Below are 23,789 nucleotides of genomic sequence, written 5' to 3' on the forward strand. Positions count from 1 at the left end.
CTGGAATTGTCTTTTCTTGCCCTGACTTATAATAGTCTGGATTAGGGTAGGATTCTTGGTTCAGGCTTACATCTACTCAGATTTTTTTTTTTTTTTTTTTTTGCGGTACGCGGGCCTCTCACTGTTGTGGCCTCTCCCGTTGCGGAGCACAGGCTCCAGACGCGCAGGCTCGGCGGCCATGGCTCACAGGCCCAGCAGCTCCGCGGCACGTGGGATCTTCCCGGACCGGGGCACGAACCCGCGTCCCCTGCATCGGCAGGCGGACTCTCAACCACTGTGCCACCAGGGAAGTCCCTACTCAGATTTTAATGCCTCTTTGCATTGCATATTGCCAATGGGCAGCCTGATGTCAGCTGAATTCTCATCCCGTTGTAGGTAATTTATCTTTACCTAATTTTTAGGATTTTCTCTTTGTCTTTGATTTTCAAAAGTTTCACTATGATTTTTCTAAACTGGGAACTTAAAAAAAAATCAGTGACCTCTTTCGATTTTGAGATTCATGTCTTTTTGAAGCTCTAAGAAATTATCTACCAATTGTATCAAAACACTACTCTTCTTCATTCTCTTTCTGGATTCCTATTAAATGGATATTGAAATGTATGAATCGATTCTCTGTATCCCTAAACTTTCCTTTTACACATTCTATGTTTTTCATTTGTGCTGCATTCTGGGGATTTTCTTTGCATGATTTTTTGGTTCACAAATATATACTCCACCTGTGTCCAGCCTGCTTCTCTATCCATTTTTGGGGGGTTTTGTTTAACTTTTGACTGTCACATTTCCCTGTTTAAGTTCCCTAATAGGATCTTCCAAAACTACTTGTTTTCATTGCATGGAAATGCTTCACCACTTCCCTCAGATGGTGTTAATATGTGCATTTCATGGTATTTTCCTGACTGTTACGTGAACAGTTTCCTTGGGGTAGGTTGCCTCTCCTTCATGGGCTTTACCTTCTTTATATATTTGGTAATTCTTGATTGTCATCTCATGTCTGAGAGGGTTGTGTACAAGCTCTGGGCTGTGATGGCTCCTGGTCAGGTCACTGGCCGTGCAATGGCACGGTGACCTTCAGGTGGCAGTGTGGGACTTGGGGAGGAGGCCGAAGGGATGCAGTTCTAGAGAACTTCAGAGCCTTGAAGTGACGTTATGAAATTATTAATCTGTATTTATATCTGATGGGTTTGGTGCTGCGGGGGGTAAGTAAAATATTACAAAGGAGAATTCCAGTTTCAAGATGAAAGACAGAGGACAGGCTGAAATCACTTCCCAGCGTTTTAAAAAAATTAACAATTTTCAGTTACACAGTACATTTTCTGAATTTGTCTTTTTAAAAAATAACTTAGGTTAAATCAGCAACTGCATATCCTAAATAATAGAAAAAGTTAGGAATCATTGTTCCATAACATTCTATTAAGAATATCTGAGTTTTTTGATCACCAATATATTTTTTAGTCCCCAAATGCACCATCAATCAGAACTGAGGTCCACTCTTCCACGGGACAAGTTGACTCTGACACTTGCAAGGGTAAGGAGTCTCTTGGTTTGAGGGCTGCTGGCCTCACTATGGCTCTCAGAGGCCACTTACAGGGAGCCATGAGGGTGAAATGAGACAAGGTGTGTGACACGCTGAGCACAGTGGCTGGCGTGCTGCGTGCTCTCAGTACTTGCTGGTTGCTCTTTTCTAAGGGGTGTTGATGGCTCTGAGCTGCAGAGAAGTGACTTCTTGCCTGATCCTAAATGATTTGGTCCTCATCGCTCCCCGCCTCCTGCCAGGTACATTCAGAGCAACCTGGCTCAGACCTGGGCTTGTTGCTGCCACCTTGCTGGGGGTAGGGCTGGCTGGTAATGCTGGCCAGAGTGACCTGTCCCTAGGCCCCCACCCTCCCCTAGGCCAGGGGAAGGACCTGGCCTTCTGGGGACATTTGACAGGACTCACTCCTTGTCTTTGCTCCATGAATCTTCCCCTTCTCCCTCCTTCCTCCTGGCATGGGAGGAGGTGGTCCATCTTCGTGTGTCCCTGTGTGCACGTGTGTGTGCTCTTTTTTTTATTAGCTGTACCAGAGGTTTCTGGTGGTGCTGGCTGACATCCAAGAGGTGAGGAAAAAGCCCTCAGTGTGGGAGCCACCCAGAGGGTGGAGCCCTGATCTCCTAACAGATCCTTGCCTTGCTAAGCTGGGCAGATTTAAGGCCCCGTCCCTGTGGGATTGTTACTGCCACCATCCAGGGAGCGAGGGCGGGAGGGGAGGGGCAGAGTGAACCAGTAGCCGAGGGCAGGTCTTCCCAGCCAGTGGCTGCTGTTCTCTGATATTCCTGAATGAGACATTGAGTTCCCCAGCCCTCAAGGTGCCTGGAAGGGCCTGGGGCGTTTGGAGCCCTCTTGGCCATCCTCCTCCAGTTCCCTGCAGACTTGTCCATTTACCCTAGTGATCCAGGTCAGTGATGTGGCAGCATAGGAGTACTGTGACACGAGGGGGTGGGAAGTACAAGCTTAAGAGACCACCTGGCCTTCCTCAGACATGACATTCTTGCATTACCTGCTGGGATCAACAGCTGAGGCCACAGCCTTCACACAAGCCCCTTTCCCTGCCCTCACCAGGCTGGCAAGTGGCTCCCAGGGGTACCTGCAAAGTTTCAGGCTCAGTGGAAGCCCCTGATGACCTTAGCCTAGATGCCTCCTTTGCACCCCCCTTTCCTGATCTGTGCCTTCCTCTGAGCAAGAACTGCTGCGGGCAGGCTGCCTTCTCAAGCCCCCCCTGATGCCCCATATGCTGGCTACGGAGGGGCCTGCATGTGACAGTGCCACTGTCTGGAGGCTCCTTCTCTCACTCCCAGACTATGCCCGGTTTTGGGAATCTAGTCCTGAGCTGTGTCTGGACAAGCAGCTTCCCATCAGACAAGCAGCTGTCCCTCAGTGAATTCAGGGGTGAGAGGCAGCGTGGGGCCCCAGGACCCAAGATCCCCTTTCACTGAGGGACGGCATGGCCAGGGACTTGCTGCCATGGCCTGCGCCAGCCTGAGGTCCTGATGTTTCCAGCTGCCCCAGAGGACATCACCCCCGTGCAGGTACCCTTCTATGGGCTGGGAGGAGCCCAAGGCTGCAGGAATAGGGTGGGTGGGAAAAACAGCAGCTGGAGAGTAGGCTGGGCATCCAGACTCTTCTGGAACCTGTTTGCTGTGTGGACTGATGTAGGTCTGGAGAGGTCAGGAAGGTGGGAAGAAGCAGCAAAGGTGACTGAGAAGGAGTGGGTGGCGTAGGAGGAGAAATACCAGGTTAGTGTGCTGTCCAGGAAGCCAGGGGAAGAAAACATTTCAAGGAAAACACCATCACCTGTGTCACATGCTGCTGAGACGTCAAGTAAGGTGAGGACTGAGAACTCATCACTGGACTAGCCACGGGCTTTGACTGGAGGTCTTGACAAGAGCAGTTTGGTGGAGCAGTGGGAGAGAAACCTGACTGGGTCAAGAAAACGAGAGGAGAAAAATTGGAGACAGTATAGGTCACAGAAGCAATTAGCAACAGGAATCAAGGTCATCAGCTGAGAGTTTGGAGGAGGTTTTAGAGGTTTATGGATGGTGGAGAAAGTGTGACCAAGTTATTGGAGTGGCAGAGGGGAATGGACTAAGGACAGGGGCTAGGCCTGCTGGGCAACACAGGGACCCACTTGAGGCTCCTGGTCATGGGGTTAAAGTGAGTGCAGGTGCCAAGAGGTCCAAGAGTTGGATTCCACCAGGATTGACTGTTCCCCAGTGAGTGTAATGAAGCAGGAGATGGGTTAAGAGTGGGTGTCAGTGAATAGTTATAATGATGGAGCATAGAACCAATGATGTTCTCCTTACTCCTGGGAAAGGACGATAAACAGCAATGGACCCCTTGGATTCTCAGGTGGGGACCAGCCCCCAGGTATTTCCAGTTCCAAACATGAAGGCCAGCCTGTGCCCGACCTGGAGGCCTCGTGGGGGGCTTCTGTGACTTGCTCCTAACCTCCTCCTCTTCTCCCCGAGGCAGGTGTCCAGGGCAGTAAACTCTTTTGACTTCTCCTCACGTTGTTCTTTTTCCCACATGGTGTCCCAGGGGAAAGACTTTGACAGCTTGTGGTACCCATGGGACCACAGTACCATTGCTGCGGACCTCAAGGCTCCCTGACACAGCGGGGGTTGGGGGTGAAGGAGGCTGCCAGAGACTTTGGGGGCCACACTCTGTCCCTCTAAGGGCTGGAGATTTAACCCAATCTGTGCTGGGTACAGCCACACCCCTCCCTGGGCTGCTCTTCCCAGCTCTCCCAGGCCAGGGAGCTTCTATATGGGGACACAATGGGTCACACTAAACTTAAAACTATGGCTGCTGCCTTGTCACTTTGGGCTCCTCATGCTGATAGACCAGCAGGCAAAGAAAGGAATGACTTACCATACTGGGAGGGGTAATTGGTTCTGATCGTCAGGAGCTAGGGCTGCTGCTCTAGAACGAGAGCAGGGAGGGATATGCTCGGCACCAGATGATCCCTGATTTTTCTCACACACAGTTTTAACTGTAAAATGGGCAACTGTGGCAACCATGGTCTGATAAGAGCGTGGTAACCCGCTCAGGGATGAGGGTCTAGGACACCCCACCATGAGAGCTGCTTGGACCAGCAAAAGTGCTGGCTCGGGGGGAGGAGGACCTAGAATGGGGGGTAGAGGAGGAAGATGACAGTATCAGCTACAGATGTGGGACCAATGGTAGCAGCACAAGCTGTATTCCACTAACTCTTCTCTTGTATGTGTCCCCAGAAATTGTGACCAACAAGAATCATGGAAAAAGCTGTTCCTGGATTGAATGAATTTAATGTGGGAAGCAAGTGGATCCGAGTGGTGCAGGAGATGGACTGTAGTGGATGCTATTGGTGCCCTACCCAGATTCTCTTTATCAGACCAGTGCACCCATCCTCCAGCTGCTGGAATGGTTAGTTGCTAACGGTTCACAGGTAACTCCTCCAGAGATTTACCTTTGGCTGAATAAAAGCCCCCTTACCTGCTGTGTCAGTGAGGCTTCTCCAGAGAAACAAAACCGGTTGGAGAGGGCGGCAGGAGGAGGGGATCTGGGAATTGGCGCATGTGATTGTGGGGTCTGACAAGTCTGAAATTTGTAGAGGGGCCATTAGGCTGGAAACTCAGGCAAGAGTTGATATTCCAGTCTCTGGCAGAATTCCTGCTTCTTTGGGAAAATTCAGTTTTTGCTCTTCAACTGATTGAATGAGGCCCACTCACAATACTCCTTTATTCAAAGTCAACTGCTTATAAATTAGTTACATCTACAAAATATCTTCATATCAACATCTAAACTAGCGTTTGACCAAACAAGTGGGCACCATAGCCCGGCCAAATTAACACATAAAATTAACCACCCACCCAAGGAAGTGATGTTCTCACTCATACCCCCAACTCTGGGGTAGCCCACAGTCAACATCCAACAGACACAGACGTTCAGAGAACCAGGCCCCTTGCTTCAAAATGGAAAGAATCTGGTGTCATTTGTGCTGCAGAAGTCTCCAAAGGATCGTCCTGAAGCTAGACTGCAGCTTAGAGCTGTTTAGCTACTTTTCCTGCCCTGATTCCCCTCACTGCTAGTCTCCTGAGAGGATTTCCTCTATAAAACAAGTGCATCCAAATCCCTGCCTCAGGCTCTGCTTCTAAGGAACCAAACCCAGGACACTGTGATGGTTAATTTTATGTGTCAACTTGGAGAGTGTTTTTGGATGAGATTAGCATTTAAATTTGAGTAAAGCAGATTGTCCTTCATAATGTGGGTGGGCCTCATCCAATCAGTTGAAGGCCTGGCTACAACAAAGAGACTGCCTTCCACAAGTGAGAGGGAATTCTTCAGCCAGCTGCCTCAGACTTCATGAGCATCATTGGCTCTCTTGGGTCTCCACTCTGCAGTTTGTGGACTTGTCAGCCTCCATAATTGCATAAGCCAATTCCTTATAATAACTCACTTTATATATATATATATATATATATATATATATATATATATATATATACATACACACAACCTATCAGTTCTGTTTCTCTGGGGAACCCTAATAACAGATACAAACTATTTACAGAAAGTTAATCTCAAGGCTCAAAGAGAGGCCTGAGCAACTAGTGCCTCAACAGGAACCATCTTTATGTCTTAGGGTAGTGAGCATGATGGGTTCCTTTACTTCACCATTATGCAGCCAAAGGAGATAGGCAGCTGTGGGTCTGCTCAGGTGTTGGAATACTCAGCTTCGTGTTCAAGGGACTTGTCTCTGGAATTTATCAGCCCTACCTCCTATATTTCTCATAACTAAACCCATCCCAGGGAAGTTCCTGCCACAAGCCCATGCACCCCATTCCTTATTTTGGCTCTGCAATTCAGGGTGTGTTCTGCACCTTGGTATGTACACTCTGAACTGTCTCTGAGCTCAGGCATCGCCTGCATCCTTGCTTCTCTACCTGCCCCTACTGCTTGATCTTCATTACTTTTGGCAGTCCTTCCAGATATTTTGTGGGTTGGGATTCAAATGTCTTTTAGTTTTATCAGAGGTGGAGTTTGTGTTTCTGTTATTATTTTCTCATGTTGCTTTTGGAAGACTTCCAAGGGGAGAAGGAAAAATGCTTAATTTACTTCATCATTTAAAAATCTTGTAGGATTTTTGAATGTTTGCAAATCTGATGTTATGAAGTAGTATCTTACTGTGAATTTAATTTGCATTTCCCTGAATACTAGTGAAGTTGCACGTATTTTTTGTGTGTTTCTTGGCTATTCCCATTTGCTCTTCTGTGATGTGCCTGTTTATATACTCTGCCCATTTTCTCTATTCATTTCTTTTTTTGTTTCTGACTGATGTGTTAATGTATAAAGATATTTTTTGATTCCAATACTTTTTTGACTAAATGTATTGCAAATATCTTCCCTCAGTCTGTAGCTTATTTTTTCAACTTTGGAAGGTGTCGTTCATTAAAAAGAAGTTTTGTATTTTAATTACATTTTAATGTAATTGAGTATATGATTGTTTTCCTTTATGGTCTGTGGTTTTTGTTTCTTGCTTAAGAAATCCCTTTTTATTCTGATGTTGTAAATAGCAAACCCTTTACTTTTAAATATAAGACCTAAATTATGCTTTTGCCAGCACCATTTAATGAATAGTTCTGTCCCCTCTGATCTACACTGCCAATTTTCTCATCTAACGATTTTCCAAATATGTGTGGATCTGTTTCTTGGCTCCATAATCTGTTGTATTTGTCCAGTTGTCTACTCCTGCACCAAGACTCAGCTATAATTAATTTATAGTAAAGCAAATCCCCTTCCTGTTCTTTAGAATTGTCTTGGCTATTATTGATTTTTGACCTTCTCTCTATATATTTTAGATTCAGCTTGTCAAATTTCAGTGAAAACACTTCTGGGATTTCATCTGGAATGTCATTAAATGTGTAGGTTATTTTTGGAAAGAATTGACATCTTTAGATATGGAGTCTTTCTATCTAGGAACGTCTTTCCTGTTTTGGGGTTTTTTTTTGTTTTTCTTGGTGCCTTTCAAATGCACTTTTAAAATTGTGTCTATTCCTTGAATTCTTGGTAAAACTTGTCATCAAACAATCTGGGTCTTGAGTTTTATGTTTGTTGTTGTTAGATTTTTAATTATTAATTCATTTTTTGAAAAATCCCAGATGACAAGAATGAAGCACAAGGTACTGGGTTAGAGCTAGAGACTCTATGAGTATGAACTTATGTTTAACTTAATATAGATACTGATAGATACATGTAGAAATAATTATGGATATGTGTACATACATGGATTAATATATATTAATATATAATATATATTATACACACACAGGTTTATATATACACATGTAATTTTTTTTTTTTTTTTTTGGTACGCGGACCTCTCACCGTTGTGGCCTCTCCCGTTGCGGAGCACAGGCTCCGGGCGCACAGGCTCAGTGCCCATGGCTCACGGGTCCAGCCGCTCCGCAACATGTGGGATCCTCCCGGACCAGGGCACGAACCCGTGTCCCCTGCATCAGCAGGCGGACTCTCAACCACTGTGCCATCAGGGAAGCCTCTGTAATATTTTTAATATATATTACATATACATATAAATTTGAGCAACAAAATAACTAACATAGTATTTATAACCCAAAGCATAAATAAATATCCATAGGTTCACACAGGTGTAAATAAATGATTGAATTAAATAAGTCAGGGAGGGAGAGAGGCAAATCAATCTTCAATGCAGAAGAATTCCAAATGATTTATATAGATGCTCCCCTCTAAAGGAGATGGAATATAACTCCCACTTCTTAAGTGTGGGCTAGGCTTAGTGACTTAGTTCCAAAAAGGACAGTATGAAAAGTGGGAATAAAGTAAATTACAATAGAGAAGATAGACAAACATTATCTCAGCAAGATGATCAAGGTCAACAGCAACAATGATGAGGCACCTTGATAGTATTAACCCTTCATGTGATGGGAGGAAAATTTTGTAAAATCATCTTCTTCAGATCAAATAGAAAGAAATCTTCCCCCAGCCTGGATGAACGAAATTCGGTTTTTAAAATTATTGATAGTTAGTAATAGTTAATTATTTGTAGTCTCCTTCTGCTTCACAGCTCTTCATTGACGATGCCATGTAAAACTTTAGGATTGTTAGCAAATTTGAGAAAAGCTCTGATTTAGTTACTATGGCTATGTAACAGACCACCCCAAACTCAATGACATAACACAGTAACCCCTTTATTAGGCTCCTAGTTTCCGTGGGTCAAAAATTCAGAAAGGGCACAGGCTGGGGGTGACTCAGTAGCTGGGCTGGAATCACCTGAAGGCTTATGCATCCCCATGCCCTGGACTGGGAGGACTTGGGGATGAGGACTCTTGACCTCTCCACATGTCCTGGCTTCCTCACAGCACGGAGCCTCAGGGACTGGGACATCTGTCATGGTGGCTCTCAGTGGGAGTTTTCCAGCCGTCAAGGAGAAGCTACATCGCCTTTTGTTACCTAACCTCAGAGTCAAGCAGCGTCAAGTTCCTCACATCCTATTAGTTAGCAGCTCCAGCCCAAAAGGTCCAAGAGAAAGGGAATCTGTGTCCACCTCTTGATGAGGGAGGGGTAAGAGCATGAGGACAGGAGACATTGTTGCAATCATCTTTAGAAAAATAAAATCTGTTACAACCTCTAACCAGTTTCTCTCCTCTCTGAGCTATCTAGATGTGCTAGCTGCTTGTAGTACAGGAATATGATAACTTCTATTTCTTGAAATTCCCATCAAATAAAGGAAAAAAAGCATTTAAGCCATGATTGAAAACATCTCTTTCAGGAGACTTATGTTTTGATCATATTTCAACAAGATTGTATTTTCCACTTAGGATTTCATGTGTCTGTTTGGACGAATTTTCCACAGGCTAGTTTTGGTCTGTATGTTTCAGACCTTGTTTATCTTCCTCTACCTTATTCTTCTTGTATTGCAGCACAGCCTCTGCCTACACCTCTGTGTCACAATGTCAGATGAGTTGGCACAGTGCATGGTAGGAGTATTTTGGAAACTATTTCTAAACCAGAATGGCTGGCAGTAACTTCACTATACATGAAACCAACTGAAAACCACATAACTATGTCCCACTGAGCCGAAATTAATGTACGTGTCTCTAACCCAACTTCTCCTTGGATCCTAAAAGTACCACAGTTGCATCAACGCTAACAGATGAGGTAAAAGAATGGGAAGACAGCGGTCTTCACCATTTGTAGTTAAAGTAGCTTACTTTTGCAGATTTTACTAACACATACGAATGGTCGTTAGCTTTACTAACACATATGAATTAAGAATCTCTGACTCAGGGTTTCATGGGCTTCTTCAGGTGCAGCGTTTACCACACCATCACTGCACAGATGGGGAAACTGAGCCAGCTGAGCCCAGGGACCACAGGCACAGGCTGGGATCTAGACACCTTCCTCCCAGCTGGGAGCCAGAACTAGGGTCTTCTTCCCAGAGTCAGGATGGGTGAGGCTTTGTCACATAAGTTCCCTGATTAGAAGAGGAATTGTGACTTTAGCCCTGGATAGCATGCATGTGTGTGTGTGTTTGTGTGTGTGTGTGTGTGTGAGAGAGAGAGAGAGAGAGAGAGAGAGAGAGAGATTGAGGGAGGAGGCCACCAATGACCAGGGCGTTCCTGCTGGATGGGCTCCAGGCTGGGCTGAGCCCACTCTGGGATGGAGGTAGAGTTTTCAGTCTAGAGAGCGTAATCCTGGGCTCTGCTACTCACCAGCCAGTGACTTTGTGCATTGCTTCATCTGTGACCCACTTTGGAATAAGTTGTTCTTTGCAGTGTTCTACATTTTTTAAAGTATTGATATTTCTCATTCAAATGATTTTTCATAGACCATTACTAATGTTCTTTTCTGGCTGTAATAATACATTTTAGATCCATTTGTAATAGGTTAACATTAATTCAGTTTCACTTGCCTCAAAAAACAAATCATTATTGTTCAATTATATAACGAATTGACAGTAAAAGGACTGAGTTCGTGGCATTTCAGGAGAACATTTCATGTTGTGCATACTGAATAGTTTAAACAGGTGACTTCACAGAGCTTTTTTCTGTAATATTCATATTCTAAGAGTTTCCTGATTGGTCTCTTACCTTTACTACAAAGTTTTTCACTCTATTTTAACAGAAATCCTCTAAATGCCTAGGACCAGCCACACGGAAGGAGTGAGAGGCCTAGAGCCAGAGTCCAGAGCCCCCTGCAGCTAGGTCTCCAGAGTCTGCTCAGAGCCCGCCCCGGGGGCCGCCCTATTATTACTCCCAGGCTCCTGGCTGCTCATCTGCTCTCAGGTGCTCAGCCCTCCTCCCCCAGAGGCTGGCCTGGCTCAGGCTGGGGCTGGGCTGCAGGGGTTTCCTAGCTCTGACCCCACCCTGCCCTCTGCCCTCAGCCTCAGGGAAACCAGCTTCCTGCCGCTGCTCCCGGGACTTGACTTCCCCCTCTCTTGTATCCTGACATCCCAGGTCTGGAAGTGATGCTCCACCTGCAGGTCCTGGAGCCTTGCCAGAAGTTTCTGGAAAAGCTAGTTGATTCAGCCTCCAGGGGATAGAGGAGAAGGTACTGGGCTGAGGGAGTGACCTGGAGGTGGGGCTCCGGCTGTTTATAGGATCGTGGCTCCTCAGAGGCTGGCAGGTCCCCCGTCAGTCCCATTCCATCGGAGTAGTCGCTGCCAGCCAGCCAGGGAGCTGTCATCTTGGAGGGAGCTGGGCCTGGAGTGGAGCCAAAGGTTTGGCATGGAGAGAATGACACCTAGGGGACCACCTGGCCATCCTCACCAGGTAATAGTGTCACTGAGCCTGTCGGCATCACTCAGGGCAGGGCCTGGAGCTAGGGTGCATTCTAACAAGCTTGACATAGCTGAAACCAAGGTGATTCTGGTCTCTGGGGAGGGGCTGGGTCCCAGACCTGGAGTCTCTGCCTAGGCAGAGGCTGGAGGTGGGAGGCAGATGGCGAGGGAATCTGTGCTTAGGGACGGGGAGTGGGTGGGATGGACAATTGGCATCCATAGAATCTAGGGCCCCGGAGACCAGGGTGAGGAGCATCATCTCAGCCTGACTCAGAGGCTGTGCCCGCAGCTCCCACTTCCCGTCTCTCCAACCTCCCCGCGCTGTCCTACTGCGGGTCACTGGGTGCCAGCAGGGAGAAAAGGCAGCCTGATCCTTTTACTCCCCCAGCTGAAGACCTCATGGTTATAGATCCTCTGGACCCCGCTCAATCTCCCTTGGGCTCTATCCTCCGTGATGGGCAGAGACCTGCACTGAGCCACGGAGGGTGGAGGAGGCCCTGGGGCTCCTGTGCAGGGGCAGAGAGGGTGGCTGGGGCTCTCAGCAGAGAGGCACTTCCGGGATGCTACAGGAAGCTGGGTGCAGGCGCCCTGCTTGAGACCCCTCCAGGAGCATCCAGGGTCAGTTATCAATGAAGGCAGTATTACAGGTGGCAGGATCTTTCAACAGGCAAGGTGAAGCCCCAGAGCCCGCAGGAGAAAAGAATCCTACTAGTTAACACATTAGTCGGCTAAATAATCCTATTTATCTGAAACAAATCTATGAAATTCTAATGTTTAGATATCCGTGGGGCAGGGGATGAGAGTTGCATGCGTTTACAAAAAAGCAAAGTCCTAAGAGTGTAGAACCACAAAGGGGTTGTGAGCTCTGGCCTTGAAGACCTGGGTTTCAATCCTAACTGTATCACTTAACTAACTCTGTGACCTAGCGCAAGTCAACCTTGCTAAGCCTCAATTCTCTCATCTGTGAAATGGGAGGAAATGAGAGAACTATCTTATGAGGGTGTTGGGAGGATAGATAGAGTTTGAATATGTAATATGCTTAGTATAGCACCTAGAAACATAACAAGCACTTAATAAATAGTAAGTAATAAGAGCAATTATCTAGAAACTGCTTACTTTTTGCTAAGCATTCTACAGGCATTAACACATTTCAGCCTCAGAACGCTGTGTCAGGTTGATACTATTGTTTGTCCCACTACAATGAGGAAACAGAGGCACCAGGAAGTTTAGTGACTTGTCCAGGCTCACACAGCAAGTAAACAGAGGACCAGGGTTTAGATCCAGACAATCTGGCTGGGAACGTGCTCTTCTGCCCCAGCAATGGCCAGTCATCATAGTGATTGTCACAGCCCATCCTCCAGTGCTCTGTGTTAGTGACACTCTTAGAGGTGAGGAGAATGGGGTTCCATCTTAGGAAAAATACCCTCCAGGAAATGGTGGGCTTTCTGAAGTTGAGAGGCTCTCAGTGACCAGAGGGGGAAATGGGCAGCAACACCCAATTTGGGTATGGTGGCTGGCTGGAAAGAGGGCAATTGGGGGCGATTCTTAATAGCCCCAAGTGGCTTTAGAGCAGCCCACAGGCTGTGGCCCTGAGGATCGGGGTGGGAGCTGGGGTACAGCTTGGCTGCCTCTGCCTCGCCCTGGCTTGGAGCGGGCATTGAACAACAACTCCTCACAGGAACCCAGGTCCCAGCCAGCACCACCTCTGTGATGGGCGGTGATGGAATCTGGGCGTGGGGAGGAAACGGAGCCAGGTGCCTAAAATGACACTAAATCCCTGTCAACTACCTCTGGCTTAAGGCCTGTCGATGTCACTAGCATTGATCCCCAAGAAGGGAGAAATGAGCCTACCTTGCTGGGAGGGTCATGTGTGCTCTGCCAGAGAGCTGACAAGGATGACAAAGACACTTAGTAAGAAGCCACAAGACAGGGATGATGTGGGGACACAGGGTAGCAGGGCCGGCACAAGGGCACAAGCCTGATTGGCTTTGCTGTGACCCGTTGTCCTTTAAGCTTCTCTGTGGGGCATGGAGAGCCGGTGCCGTGGACACTGAGCCAGCCCCTGGCAGGTAGCACCTGTGCAGAGCAGAGACGTTTCCTGGTGGGAGCCTAGACTTTCAGATCACACGCACAGTAGTAGGACTGGTCGTGGGAGGGTGCAGAGCAGGAAAGAGCTTTGGTTTCATTGCAGCGCTGTCTCCCAACCATGCAAGGCTGAATGTCCACCATGCAAGCACGGTGCTGTCTCTGCCTCAGATCACAGGGCCTTATCATAAGAAACGTGTGCAGGGTGCCCAGAAAAATCTACTCAGCGGGGCCTCAGGAAGAACAGAAACCGAAGGGCCCCCTGGATCTCAGCACTGGCAAGGACCTCAGAAGTAGGGGTTTGAGATACCCGCCCCCCGCCCCAGCCGGGCCCTGTCCCAGCAGGGTTCAGCCACATCCCCCCTGCCCTCTGCTTTTCCTCCTGCCACCTATTACTGCTTGTCTTCTTGGTCCCTCCGAGCTTCTGCCCACTCCGTTTCTTCTTCCACCTTATTGGGCTTGCCTGCGGGCTGATGTGGCCTTGCCAGCATCTTAATAACTTTCACCCCCTGCACACGGTAACAGCCTGATGCTCTTGGAGTTTCCCAATTCACACCCAAGAGACAGTTTGTACCTGAGGCCATCACGGAGCACTGGGATCCCCAGAGCTCAGGGTCCTGGAGTCACGTGCCCACTTCCTGTCCAGAGGCAGGGGGAATGCCTGGCAGCAGGGTCGCATGCTTCACCAAAGGGCTGCCCTCCCTGTGAGCTCTGGGGGTGGCTGACCCCAAACTGACATGTCCAGTGTGGTGGCTGTTCCTTGGCCCTCTGTTTCCTGCTTTCTCTACTGTGCAATCCTGTCCCTGAAGGGAAGGCGCCCCACAAACTCTACCGCCATTCCCTGACTGCTGCGGCCCAGGACCATGGCCCTAGGGACAGTGATGGGCAAAGGCTGTTTGGCCCCAGAATGCCTGGCAGCGTCAGCGAGCAGCAGCTCAGGAGAAGCCTCGGCACCAGTTGGGGGGGCTCGTAACTGAGCAGGAGGGACTCTGTGGCCTATTTCTCTCCAGGGGGAGACCTCTGCCTGCTGGCAGCTCACCGTGAGGGTCCTGGAGGCACGGGGCCTGGGCTGGGCTGACCTCTGTGAGTAACTGTGTCCTGGGCCCCAGGAGTGTGGGGAGGACCAGGTCCTACGGGGAAGGCCCAGTGCCTTGGGGCTGGGCTGGGCTGGGCTGGGCTGCCCGCAGTGGCTGCAGGGGTCTTGGGAGGAACCTGGTGAGGCCCCTGGAGAGGGGTGTGAGGAATTCTGTCTCACATGGTTCTCTTGATGTTGGCAGTGAGCGAAGCAGACCCCTATGTGATCCTACAGCTGCCAACCTCACCTGGAACAAAGTTTAAGACCAAAACGGTCACCAACTCCAGTCATCCTGTGTGGAACGAGACCTTCACTTTCCTGATCCAAAGTCAGGTCAAGGTGAAGGCCAGAGGACCCCTGGCCACCCCCCTGAGGACAGGCTGTGCCCCACACTGGGAAGGTTCCTGGGGTAGAGTACACCTTCCTCCGGAGCTCAGGCAGAGAAACTGGGGAAGGGGGTGTCTTTGTGCCCCAGTCTGGATGTGCCGTGTGTGACAGAATGTGTGAACAGCACGCTACTGGTCCTCCCTAAACCCATCCATGGAGTGGAGGCAGCAAGAGCCCTCCTGCCTGGGTTGTTTGAGGTTAAATGCGATCACGCACAGAGCACTCCCAGTATAGCGCCTGGTACCTACCAGGCCTTAGGGAACCAGCCAAGCAGGGGTGGGGTTGGGCTGGGGAAACTTCAAAAGAGTTTTATTTTTTATAAAAACAAAAATGAGCAGGGGGGAATTAGGAACTTTGCTGGATTTCCTTTTACCACTTCTAGGTTTTACCAGTATTTTTATTTTGAAGTACAAAGTGCAGTGGCATAATAATCTTTTCCGGCCCTCGGCAGGAGGGCTGAGGATTCAACAGGTGTGAGCCACGCTATGTGTTAATAACGTGCTACGTTGCTGTTCTCGGGTCCTTAGAATGTTCTGGAGCTGAGCATCTATGACAAGGATGACTTCAAGACGGATGACGCCTGCTTCAAGGTTCTCTGTGATGTCTCTGAAGTCCTCCCTGGCAGGTTGCTCCGGAAGACCTTCTCCCTGCATCCCCAGGTGGGTGGAGGTTCCCGCCAGCCCCACCTCTCAGCTCCAGGCTGAGGAAGTGGCACAGTTTCTCCCGTCTGTTGGGATGCTGCTGGGTTTGAACTCCTTTGCAGGAAGACGGAAGGCCCACCCAGAGATATTTACATTTTCATAGGAAAGGAGGAGGTGAACTTGACTGTTACTGGCTGAATCACTTAAGGGAGGAATTCTAGTCATCTACGGGGAAGGAAGGTTTTGGGTGATGGCAAACCTCCTCATGTGCCACAAAACACAGCTCGTTGTGACCAACTCTTCGGGGGGGTGTGGGCTCGTCACTCTTGCTTACTGCCTCTGACCCTCTCATGGTGCCCAAGACCTGGAGAGAGGGCAGAGTTCTGGGGTTGGTCCCCCTCGAGAGGAAGATGAAATGGGCCCTGGGCATCTTCAAGCCTCCTTTGGCTCGTGGTCTACATCTTCCCCTACAGCCTTGCCAGGCAGGGATCTAGCTAGCTGTGGGTAACTTGGGCAGGTAGCCCATCTTTCCCCAAGACTCGATTTCCTCATCTGTAAAATGGGAAGAGTTGTGACACCGTGCCTCCCTTAGAGGCTGCTCGGGATGATGAGATACATAAGGGAGCTGTGTCAACTCTAAAGACGTGTGCATGTTGACAGCTTGCTTAACTTTAATTTCAGGGACCGGAGGAGCTGGACGTGGAGTTCCTGATGGAGAAAACGTGAGTAATACCACACAGCTCAGGGGGTGTCTCAGGACCCAGGCTTTCCTTAGGAAAATGCCTTTAACCCAGATCTTCCCATTGGTCTGACCAGCCCAGATTTGCTGTTCCTCATCTCCTACCCCTGCCGGTTGGGTTGGGGGGACCCTCAGAGAAATGAGGAGAGGAAGGCTGGTGTTTTGTCTGCCATGGTGAAAGGTGAGGACCTTTCACTCTTCAGAAGCAACTCCCCACACCCTGGATCATACCCAGGACGTAGAGAGCCCTCAGTGTCACCCAGGGAGGCCCCACCTGGGTGCAGCCTGGCTGGGAGGGGGCACATCAGTGCAGGAAGCCTTTGCCTTTGCAAGGCCGGACTCTGGATGGTTTGATTCTTCCAGGTCAGGCTGCCCAGAAAACCTCATCACCAACAACGTGCTTGTGGTAACCACCTTCCCCAGGCCTGTGGGGTGGGGTGCGCTAAGGGAGGGGCCCCAGTGCAGACACTGGGGTAGGGGCGGGGCTGCCTGGCGGGTGGGCCGCAAGGGACAAGGCAAGGACAGGGCTTTGCAGTAAGACCAGTCCACTTCCCTGCTAGGTGGTCACCTGGGGCTGCAGCCTGGCCTCAGAGGGGCCTGGGGCTAAAGAACTCGGAGAGAGAGGGGAGGCCGGAGAGAGAGGGGAGGCCCGACTGCTCTGCTGAGAGGAATTCTGGCCCAAGGCAGGAGGATTGAGGGAACATTGGGGGAATTTTAGGCATTTCCTGATGGTGTTCTGTTCTGTGTGATGACTTCATAGTTCTTAGCCCTGAAGGGGGCGAGGAAGTCTCTCGAAGGCCAGGCCAGCAGGCTCAGGTTACAGTGTGGTGTCCTTCCAGTCAGGGAGCTTTGAGATAGGATCAGGGGTCAATCAGCTTCTCCTCTGGACCATGGAGGGTCAGCTCTCCTAAAGCATAGCGAGCTCACGAAGCTGCAGTGGACAGGAATGTGCGGTGAGCGAGGATTAGAAACTTTCTACTCAAAGGAACACCCTCAGCGAGCAACACAGGCATGACCGGGGAGCTAAGCCAGGCCCTGCATGTAGTAAGGCAGCTGGCGTTCAAAACTGAAGCAGGCGTCCACCCTTGGGGTCCTGCGAGTGCTTGTTTGAGGGGCTAGTATTACTTTTTCAAATACACCTTAAAATAGCCACCCCTACGCCAGCTGCCTGTTATCTGAGGTGATGGAGACCAGCGGCATGTTGATGACCTCAGCAGTTCTCAGGGAGAGGGTAGCGGCGAGAGCTGAGTGGGCTGCAGGCATCAGCTGGCACGCGTTACAGAGAGAATGCAGCAGGCTCGCTTGGCACGTCGGTCAACGGGAGGACTGGTCCTACACTGGACCCTACTTCTGGCTCTGCGCGTGGTGGATTTGGGACAGGGGGCTCAGGGGGTGAGGTTGAGGGGAGACCTCAGCTTCCCCTGCAGAGCCCCCTGCCCATGACGTGGTCTCTGCCCCAGGCCCGAGAACTGTCTTGCCTGGATGTTCACCTGGACAGCACGGGGAGCACAGCCGAGGCTGCAGGTGAGACCTGCTCAGCATGAGGTCTGGCCTCTGCCTGGAGTGTGGAGGGTTGCTGGGTGTGGCTGGGGAACCTGTCCAGCAGGAGGCTGCCCACACAGCGCAAAGGCAACTGGTCTCCTCTGGGCAGGAGAGTCCCCCTGACCTGGGGGAAGGCCTGTCGCTGGAGGTGGGAGTCCCATGGGGGGTGTGGGGAGAGCCCTCTCCAGAATGCTGTTTGCCATGGTCCAGCCACCCGGCCTCCCCATGGCCTGGGCAGTACTGCTGATTTCCTGGATCCTAGCTGGGGTTCCGGGCTCTTGTTTCCCTTGTGCTAACCTGTCCACTCTCTCCCTAGATCAGGATGAGCTGGAGCTGGAGCTGGTGCTGAAGGGCTCATATGAGGACACACAGACATCTGCCCTGGGAACAGCCTCTGCCTTCCGCTTCCACTACATGGCAGCCCAAGAGGCAGAGTTGAGTGGGTGCCTGAGGGTAGGTTTTGGCTCTGGAGCTCCCCTGCCGACCCCAGCCTCGGGCCAGCTCCACCTGCTGCAGGCTTCTCTCTGGCCGTCCACCTGCCAAGGTCAGGGCCCTGTGACCTTGTCAGCCTCCCCCAGTTAGGCACCATGCCCTTGGCAGACAGGGAGGATCACCAGGGGCCTCGCGTGGGCACGGGGGGCTGCTGTGCCATGTCAGTCTTTGTTTGAAGTCTTCAATGTCTCCTCCGATAAGGCTCCTAGAATAAAATCCCATGTCTGCGTCCGTAGGCCCTGCATAACCTGGCCCCTGCGCACCTCTGTTGCCTCATTTTCTTCCATGCTCCCCCTCATTCACGATGCTCCAGCCATATTCGTCTCTTCTTGCTTTTCCAACATACCAAGTGCTTTCCCTGTCCTCCTGCGGCTCCTTCCGAGGCTGCCTGCTCCTCTTTCTCCTCCTCCTTTAGACCTCAGCTCAGATGGCATCTCTTCAGAGGCCCTCCTTGACTGCCCCCCACATCTTAAACAGATTCTACATACCCCACCTTTGGTTACTCTATCACATCACCCTGCTTATTTCCTTTACAATACTTACTAATGTCAGTTCGTTACCTGTTTCTTTATAAGTTCATGCACATGACTCAGAATAATAAATAAACACATATCAGCTATTAATACACTAAATAAATATAAGATATGCTTATTTTTTTATTTTTATTATTTTTTTTGCGGTACACGGGCCTCTCACTGTTGTGGCCTCTCTCGTTGCGGAGCACAGGCTCCGGACACACAGGCTCAGTGGCCATGGCTCACGGGCCCAGCCGCTCCACGGCATGTGGGATCTTCCCGGACTGGGGCACGAACCTGTGTCCCCTGCATCGGCAGGCGGACTCTCAACCACTGTGCCACCAGGGAAGCCCCCTATGCTTATTATTTTTTATTGAAGTTTAGTTGATTTATAATATTATGTTAGTTTCAGGTGTATAGCAAAGTGATTCAGTTAGCTATTATTATTTTTATAATGATTAGTAATTGTAATTTTTTAATTACAATAATTGTAAATACTGTAATTATTTTTGTATTATCAGGGAGGGCCTGTGTCTGTCCAGATCGCTGTCTAGATACTCAGTAAGGATTTGTTGAGTGGGTGAATGAATGAATGACTTTTCTTTCCAGACCTCTAAAAGCAACGGCTGGAACTCAGGCAACTCAGCTGCGTACCTCACTGTACCCCTAAGGTCCTTGGCCATGGGGGAGGAGGTGACAGTTGACGTTCCTGCTACAAATGTAAGTGGCCTCAGCTGGCTGGGAAGTGCCAGTGAGAATGAAGACCCCAAGGCCCCCAGGGGATACCCACACTCCCTTCAGGGTCTAGGACATTCTGAGTGGGGTCTCTTGTTTTGATTTCAGGCCCCAGGAGTGAAGCTGCAGCTCAAGGCTGAGAGCTGGTAAGGGACATTCATATCTGCGGGAGACAGGGGTAGTCACGGGGCTGGGGAGTGTGTGGAAAGTGTGGTCCTGGGGGTTGGGAGCAAGGAGTTTATCTGGCAGCTATTGTGGGCTCGACCAGCCAGTAGCTGAGCTATGCAGGTGCCCCCTGATCCTTGGATCCTCCACTGCCCCAGCCCGAAGGAGCTGGCTGTGCATCTGGGCTTCGATTTGTGTGCGGAGGAGAAAGCCTTCCTGAGCAGGAGGAAGCAGGTGGTGGCCAAGGCCCTGAAGCAGGCCCTGCAGCTGGACAGAGACCTACAGGAAGATGAGGTTTGTGGGGGAAGGGGGATGTGGGTACAGATACCTTGCACTCGCCTTAAGGGAGTGCCTGATTGCTATGCCCTCTCCAGATACTCCAGTCAGCAGAGACTGAGGAGTGGGCATATGTGGGGAGATGTGGGGCATGGGGAAGCTCTCTTTGGGGATCTGTCCAAGGCTGAGAGCTGTCATTTACTGGGGAGGAGCCGGGCGCTAGCTCTAACCCTGACTCCTTCAGGCTCTGACCTCGAGGTCCCTTGCCTGGAGGCAGGAGGCAGCTCCATCCCTGTCCTTGTTAAGCCAACCTGTGTCTGTGCAACCCAGGTCCCCGTCGTGGGCATCATGGCCACAGGAGGAGGTGCCCGGGCCATGACCTCTCTCTATGGCCACCTGTTGGCCCTGCAGAAGCTGGACCTTCTGGACTGTGTGACCTACTTCGGTGGCATCTCGGGCTCTACATGGTGAGGGCCCTTGGGACTTGGAAGAGCAGAGATGATCAGGCCCCAAGGGGAAATGGAGTGGACGTCAGAGGGGCCCTCTAAGTGGGTGTGAGCAGTATGTTCTGATGGGTGCCAAGTGACTTTCTCAAAAGCGGGGAAACGGACATTCAGAGGTCCTGCCATGAGCAAGGCATTGCAGGACATCCATTCCATGCTACTGATCCAGAAGGAGCTGGGTTTGAGTTTCTGCAGCACTACTTACTGGCTAGGTGACTTTGAGCAACTTATTTCCCCTGCTTCTCAGTCGACTCATCTCCAAAGTGGGGGAAATAATACTACACACTCCATAGGACTGGAGTGGGACAGCCCAAGTAAAGCACTTAACATGTCTGACATGTACCAGGAGCTCCAAATTGGTAGCTTTTTTTCCTTTAATTGTCGTTGCCTCATTTAATCCTCACAACACTCTCTGGGGTCGTTTCTCTTATTGTATAGTATAGATGAGGAAACTGAGGTCAAGAGATGCTATTTTACCTAAAGACAACATTGCCACCCTATGCTCCACTCTGCCTATGACGAAGTGGAACTTTTCACTATTAGAGATTCATTCCTTTGAGTCTTATCGAAATGTGACTTTAAGGAGTAAAAGAGGAGTAAACTCAGAGTTTAGGTGACAGCTGTTGACAAGCAGAGTCTTAAAGGGCTTCAGGACGGATCTATAAAGATGGGAGTAGGGGTCCACAGCTGTGCTGTACAATACAGTAGCCACTAGTCACGTGTGGTTATTGACCACTTGAAATGTGGCTAGTCCAAACTGAGATGTGTTATAAATATAAAATGCACAGTGAATTCTGAAAGAACAGTTTGAAAAGAATATTTATATTAATTTTCATATCGATTACACACTGAAATGATAATTTTAGATACTGAATTAAATGAAATATACTGTTAAAATTAATTTTTCAGATCTTTTTTTACTTTTTGAAAATGTGGTTACTACGAAAATTTAAATTACATATGTGGCTCACATTCTATTTATATTGGACAGTACAGATCAAGAAGGAGAGAATGCCCTGAGGCAGTTTCCAGATAGGTGGGGCTTTGGCAGCCAGAGCCACGTGTTGGGAGAAGTCGGAGGGTGGAAGTTGGAGTTGCAGCGACCCATGCTGGGCCTTGACCTCAGACTGTAATGTCCCTTTGTTCTCTCAGGACAATGGCCCATCTGTATGGGGACCCTGAGTGGTCGCAGAGGGACCTGAAGGGACCCATCGGACACGCCCGGGAGCACCTGGCCAAGAGCAAGCTGGAGGCCTTCTCTCCTGAGCGCCTGGCGAGCTACTATCGGGAGCTGGAACAACGGGCTGAGCAGGGCCACCCCACGACCTTTGTGGACCTGTGGGGTCTGGTGCTGGAGTTTGCGCTGCACGGACAGGTAGGGCCCCTGCGCATGCGAGGCGGAGCCTATGTGTAAGGGTGAGGGCTGGGACAGCCTTGTAACTAGCTGACGTGTGCGCGCACATTTCCTGCTGGGTAAGAGGCCAGTGGTTAAGGGATGTGGGAACTGCTGTACTTCCTTGTCTGCCAACTTTGGGATGCCGACATTTTGAATCAGGTTATTCTTCAATTGATTGCCATGAAACAGAAATTTCTGGGTCTCCCAAGAGCTAAGGACCAATGTCAAAGTCAGTTAAGCATCGTGTTTAAGAGTCAGTGAGGTTTTTGGAACAGCTTTCATTTTATTTTATTTATACTGTAATATGAAATGTATTTTTCTTCATCTTCATGGTAGTGTTAAAAGCACAGACTCTGGAGCCAGATTTCCTAGATTCTAATCCCAGTGCCTCTTACCAGCTATGTGTCCTTAGGCAAACTACTTAACCTCTCTGTGCCTCAGTTTTTTTCATCTGTACAATGAGGATGAGAAGAGTACTTAACACATAGTGTTGCTGTGAGCACTCAGTGGCGCCTTGGCATAGAGTAAGCATTAAGTGTTAGCTATTCTATTTCTTTACTATTATCCTAACACCATTAATACAAAACTGAGCAAATAAATTTTTTATGCGTTGCTTCTTTAAGGAAAGCTTAGTAAGTTAATTGCTGAATCTTACATTAACTGATGTAATTATTAAAATCAGGAATTTTTTTCACATTGTTGTTTTACCACATATAGTTATCGGAACAAAGTTTCTTTTAAAGCATTTGAAACAGCTAAAACACAGAAAGTATTTTTAACATGTATAACAAAAAAGTAAACTATCAAATATATTAGCAGAGGAAAGATTCTTACCTTTCTTATCTTTGGATATCAGGTGTTTGGCCAAGAATGATTAGCATGTAAACTAATGCCAAAAGTGAATTTGTTTTAACTTTTTTCTTTAAATTTTATTCTTGTTGGCAAGCACAGTGCTACTTGGAAATTACCAACCATTCTTGTTTTTTAGTTATTAGTTTAAAAATATTTATTATATAATATTAAAAATTTATCACAATGATCTTCAGACTTAAGAAAATGCATAAAGCATGAAGAATAATATAAGGAATATGCATGATCTCACTAAGCAGCCTAAGAAGTGAAATATTACAGATAGAGCCAAAGCCCCCCTGTGGGCCCCCCTTTCAGTCCCATTTCCCTCCCACCCCCAGAGGTAACCACCATCCTGAATTTAGTTTTATCATCACATACATATCTGCAATCTGTACACTTTATAATATTATATAATATATAACATATTTTATAAACCTTTATTAGATATACGTTTATTATGCATACTTTTATTAAAAATATATATCCTTAAGAAAAATGTAATATTATTTGTACAATGGTTTTGTAGAAGTCTCCTTGTGCCCTTGTGTTAGAGATTCTTTAATCCTTGAAGAGAGATGATAGCCAGTAGTGGAATTGTTAGGCCATTGGGTAGTGTATCTTCAACTTTTCTAGCTATTGACAAGTTGTTCTCCAAAAAGGTTGTATTAATTCACACTCCCACCACCAGTGTATCATAGTTTCTTTTTCTCTACATGCTCTTCACACTTTTAAATGTTTTTTCATTTTATGGGTGTGAAAGGAAATTTTATTGTAGTTTTCCATTTCCTTGGTTTTTAGTGAGAGTGAGCATATTTTCAAGTATATTTGTCATTGGGACATCCTCTTTTTTTTAATGCTAACTTCTTTAAAAAAATTATTTATTTTATTTATTTATTTTTGGCTGTGTTGGGTCTTCGTTGCTGTGCATGGGCTTTCTCTAGTTGCAGCGAGCAGGGGCTACTCTTCGTTGAGGTGTGCAGGCTTCTCACTGCAGTGGCTTCCCTTGTTTCGGAGCACGGGCTCTAGGTGCGTGGGCTTTGGTAGTTGTGGCAC

At 48.6% G+C, this 23,789-nt stretch overlaps 1 protein-coding gene across 2 annotated transcripts in view; it reads left to right on the forward strand.

Moving 5' to 3' along the window:
- Positions 1-739: 739 nt before the first annotated feature.
- Positions 740-23,789, forward strand: part of PLA2G4D (phospholipase A2 group IVD) — a 30,866-nt gene continuing 7,816 nt past the window's right edge. Inside the window, exons 1-13 of one of the 2 annotated variants that reach the window (XM_004274114.3) lie at positions 740-11,325; positions 14,429-14,501; positions 14,696-14,832; positions 15,408-15,539; positions 16,203-16,243; positions 16,624-16,666; positions 17,721-17,784; positions 18,119-18,255; positions 19,419-19,529; positions 19,653-19,690; positions 19,868-20,003; positions 20,316-20,452; positions 21,641-21,863. In XM_004274114.3, the coding sequence (XP_004274162.1) occupies positions 11,281-11,325; positions 14,429-14,501; positions 14,696-14,832; positions 15,408-15,539; positions 16,203-16,243; positions 16,624-16,666; positions 17,721-17,784; positions 18,119-18,255; positions 19,419-19,529; positions 19,653-19,690; positions 19,868-20,003; positions 20,316-20,452; positions 21,641-21,863 (1,317 nt within the window). In that variant the 5' untranslated portion in view covers positions 740-11,280. The remainder of the gene's footprint in view (positions 11,326-14,428; positions 14,502-14,695; positions 14,833-15,407; positions 15,540-16,202; positions 16,244-16,623; positions 16,667-17,720; positions 17,785-18,118; positions 18,256-19,418; positions 19,530-19,652; positions 19,691-19,867; positions 20,004-20,315; positions 20,453-21,640; positions 21,864-23,789) is intronic. The other variant, XM_033435713.2, reaches the window with a different exon arrangement.

This window comes from Orcinus orca, chromosome 2, assembly GCF_937001465.1.
Source record: "Orcinus orca chromosome 2, mOrcOrc1.1, whole genome shotgun sequence".
NCBI classification, from domain to species: domain Eukaryota; kingdom Metazoa; phylum Chordata; class Mammalia; order Artiodactyla; family Delphinidae; genus Orcinus; species Orcinus orca.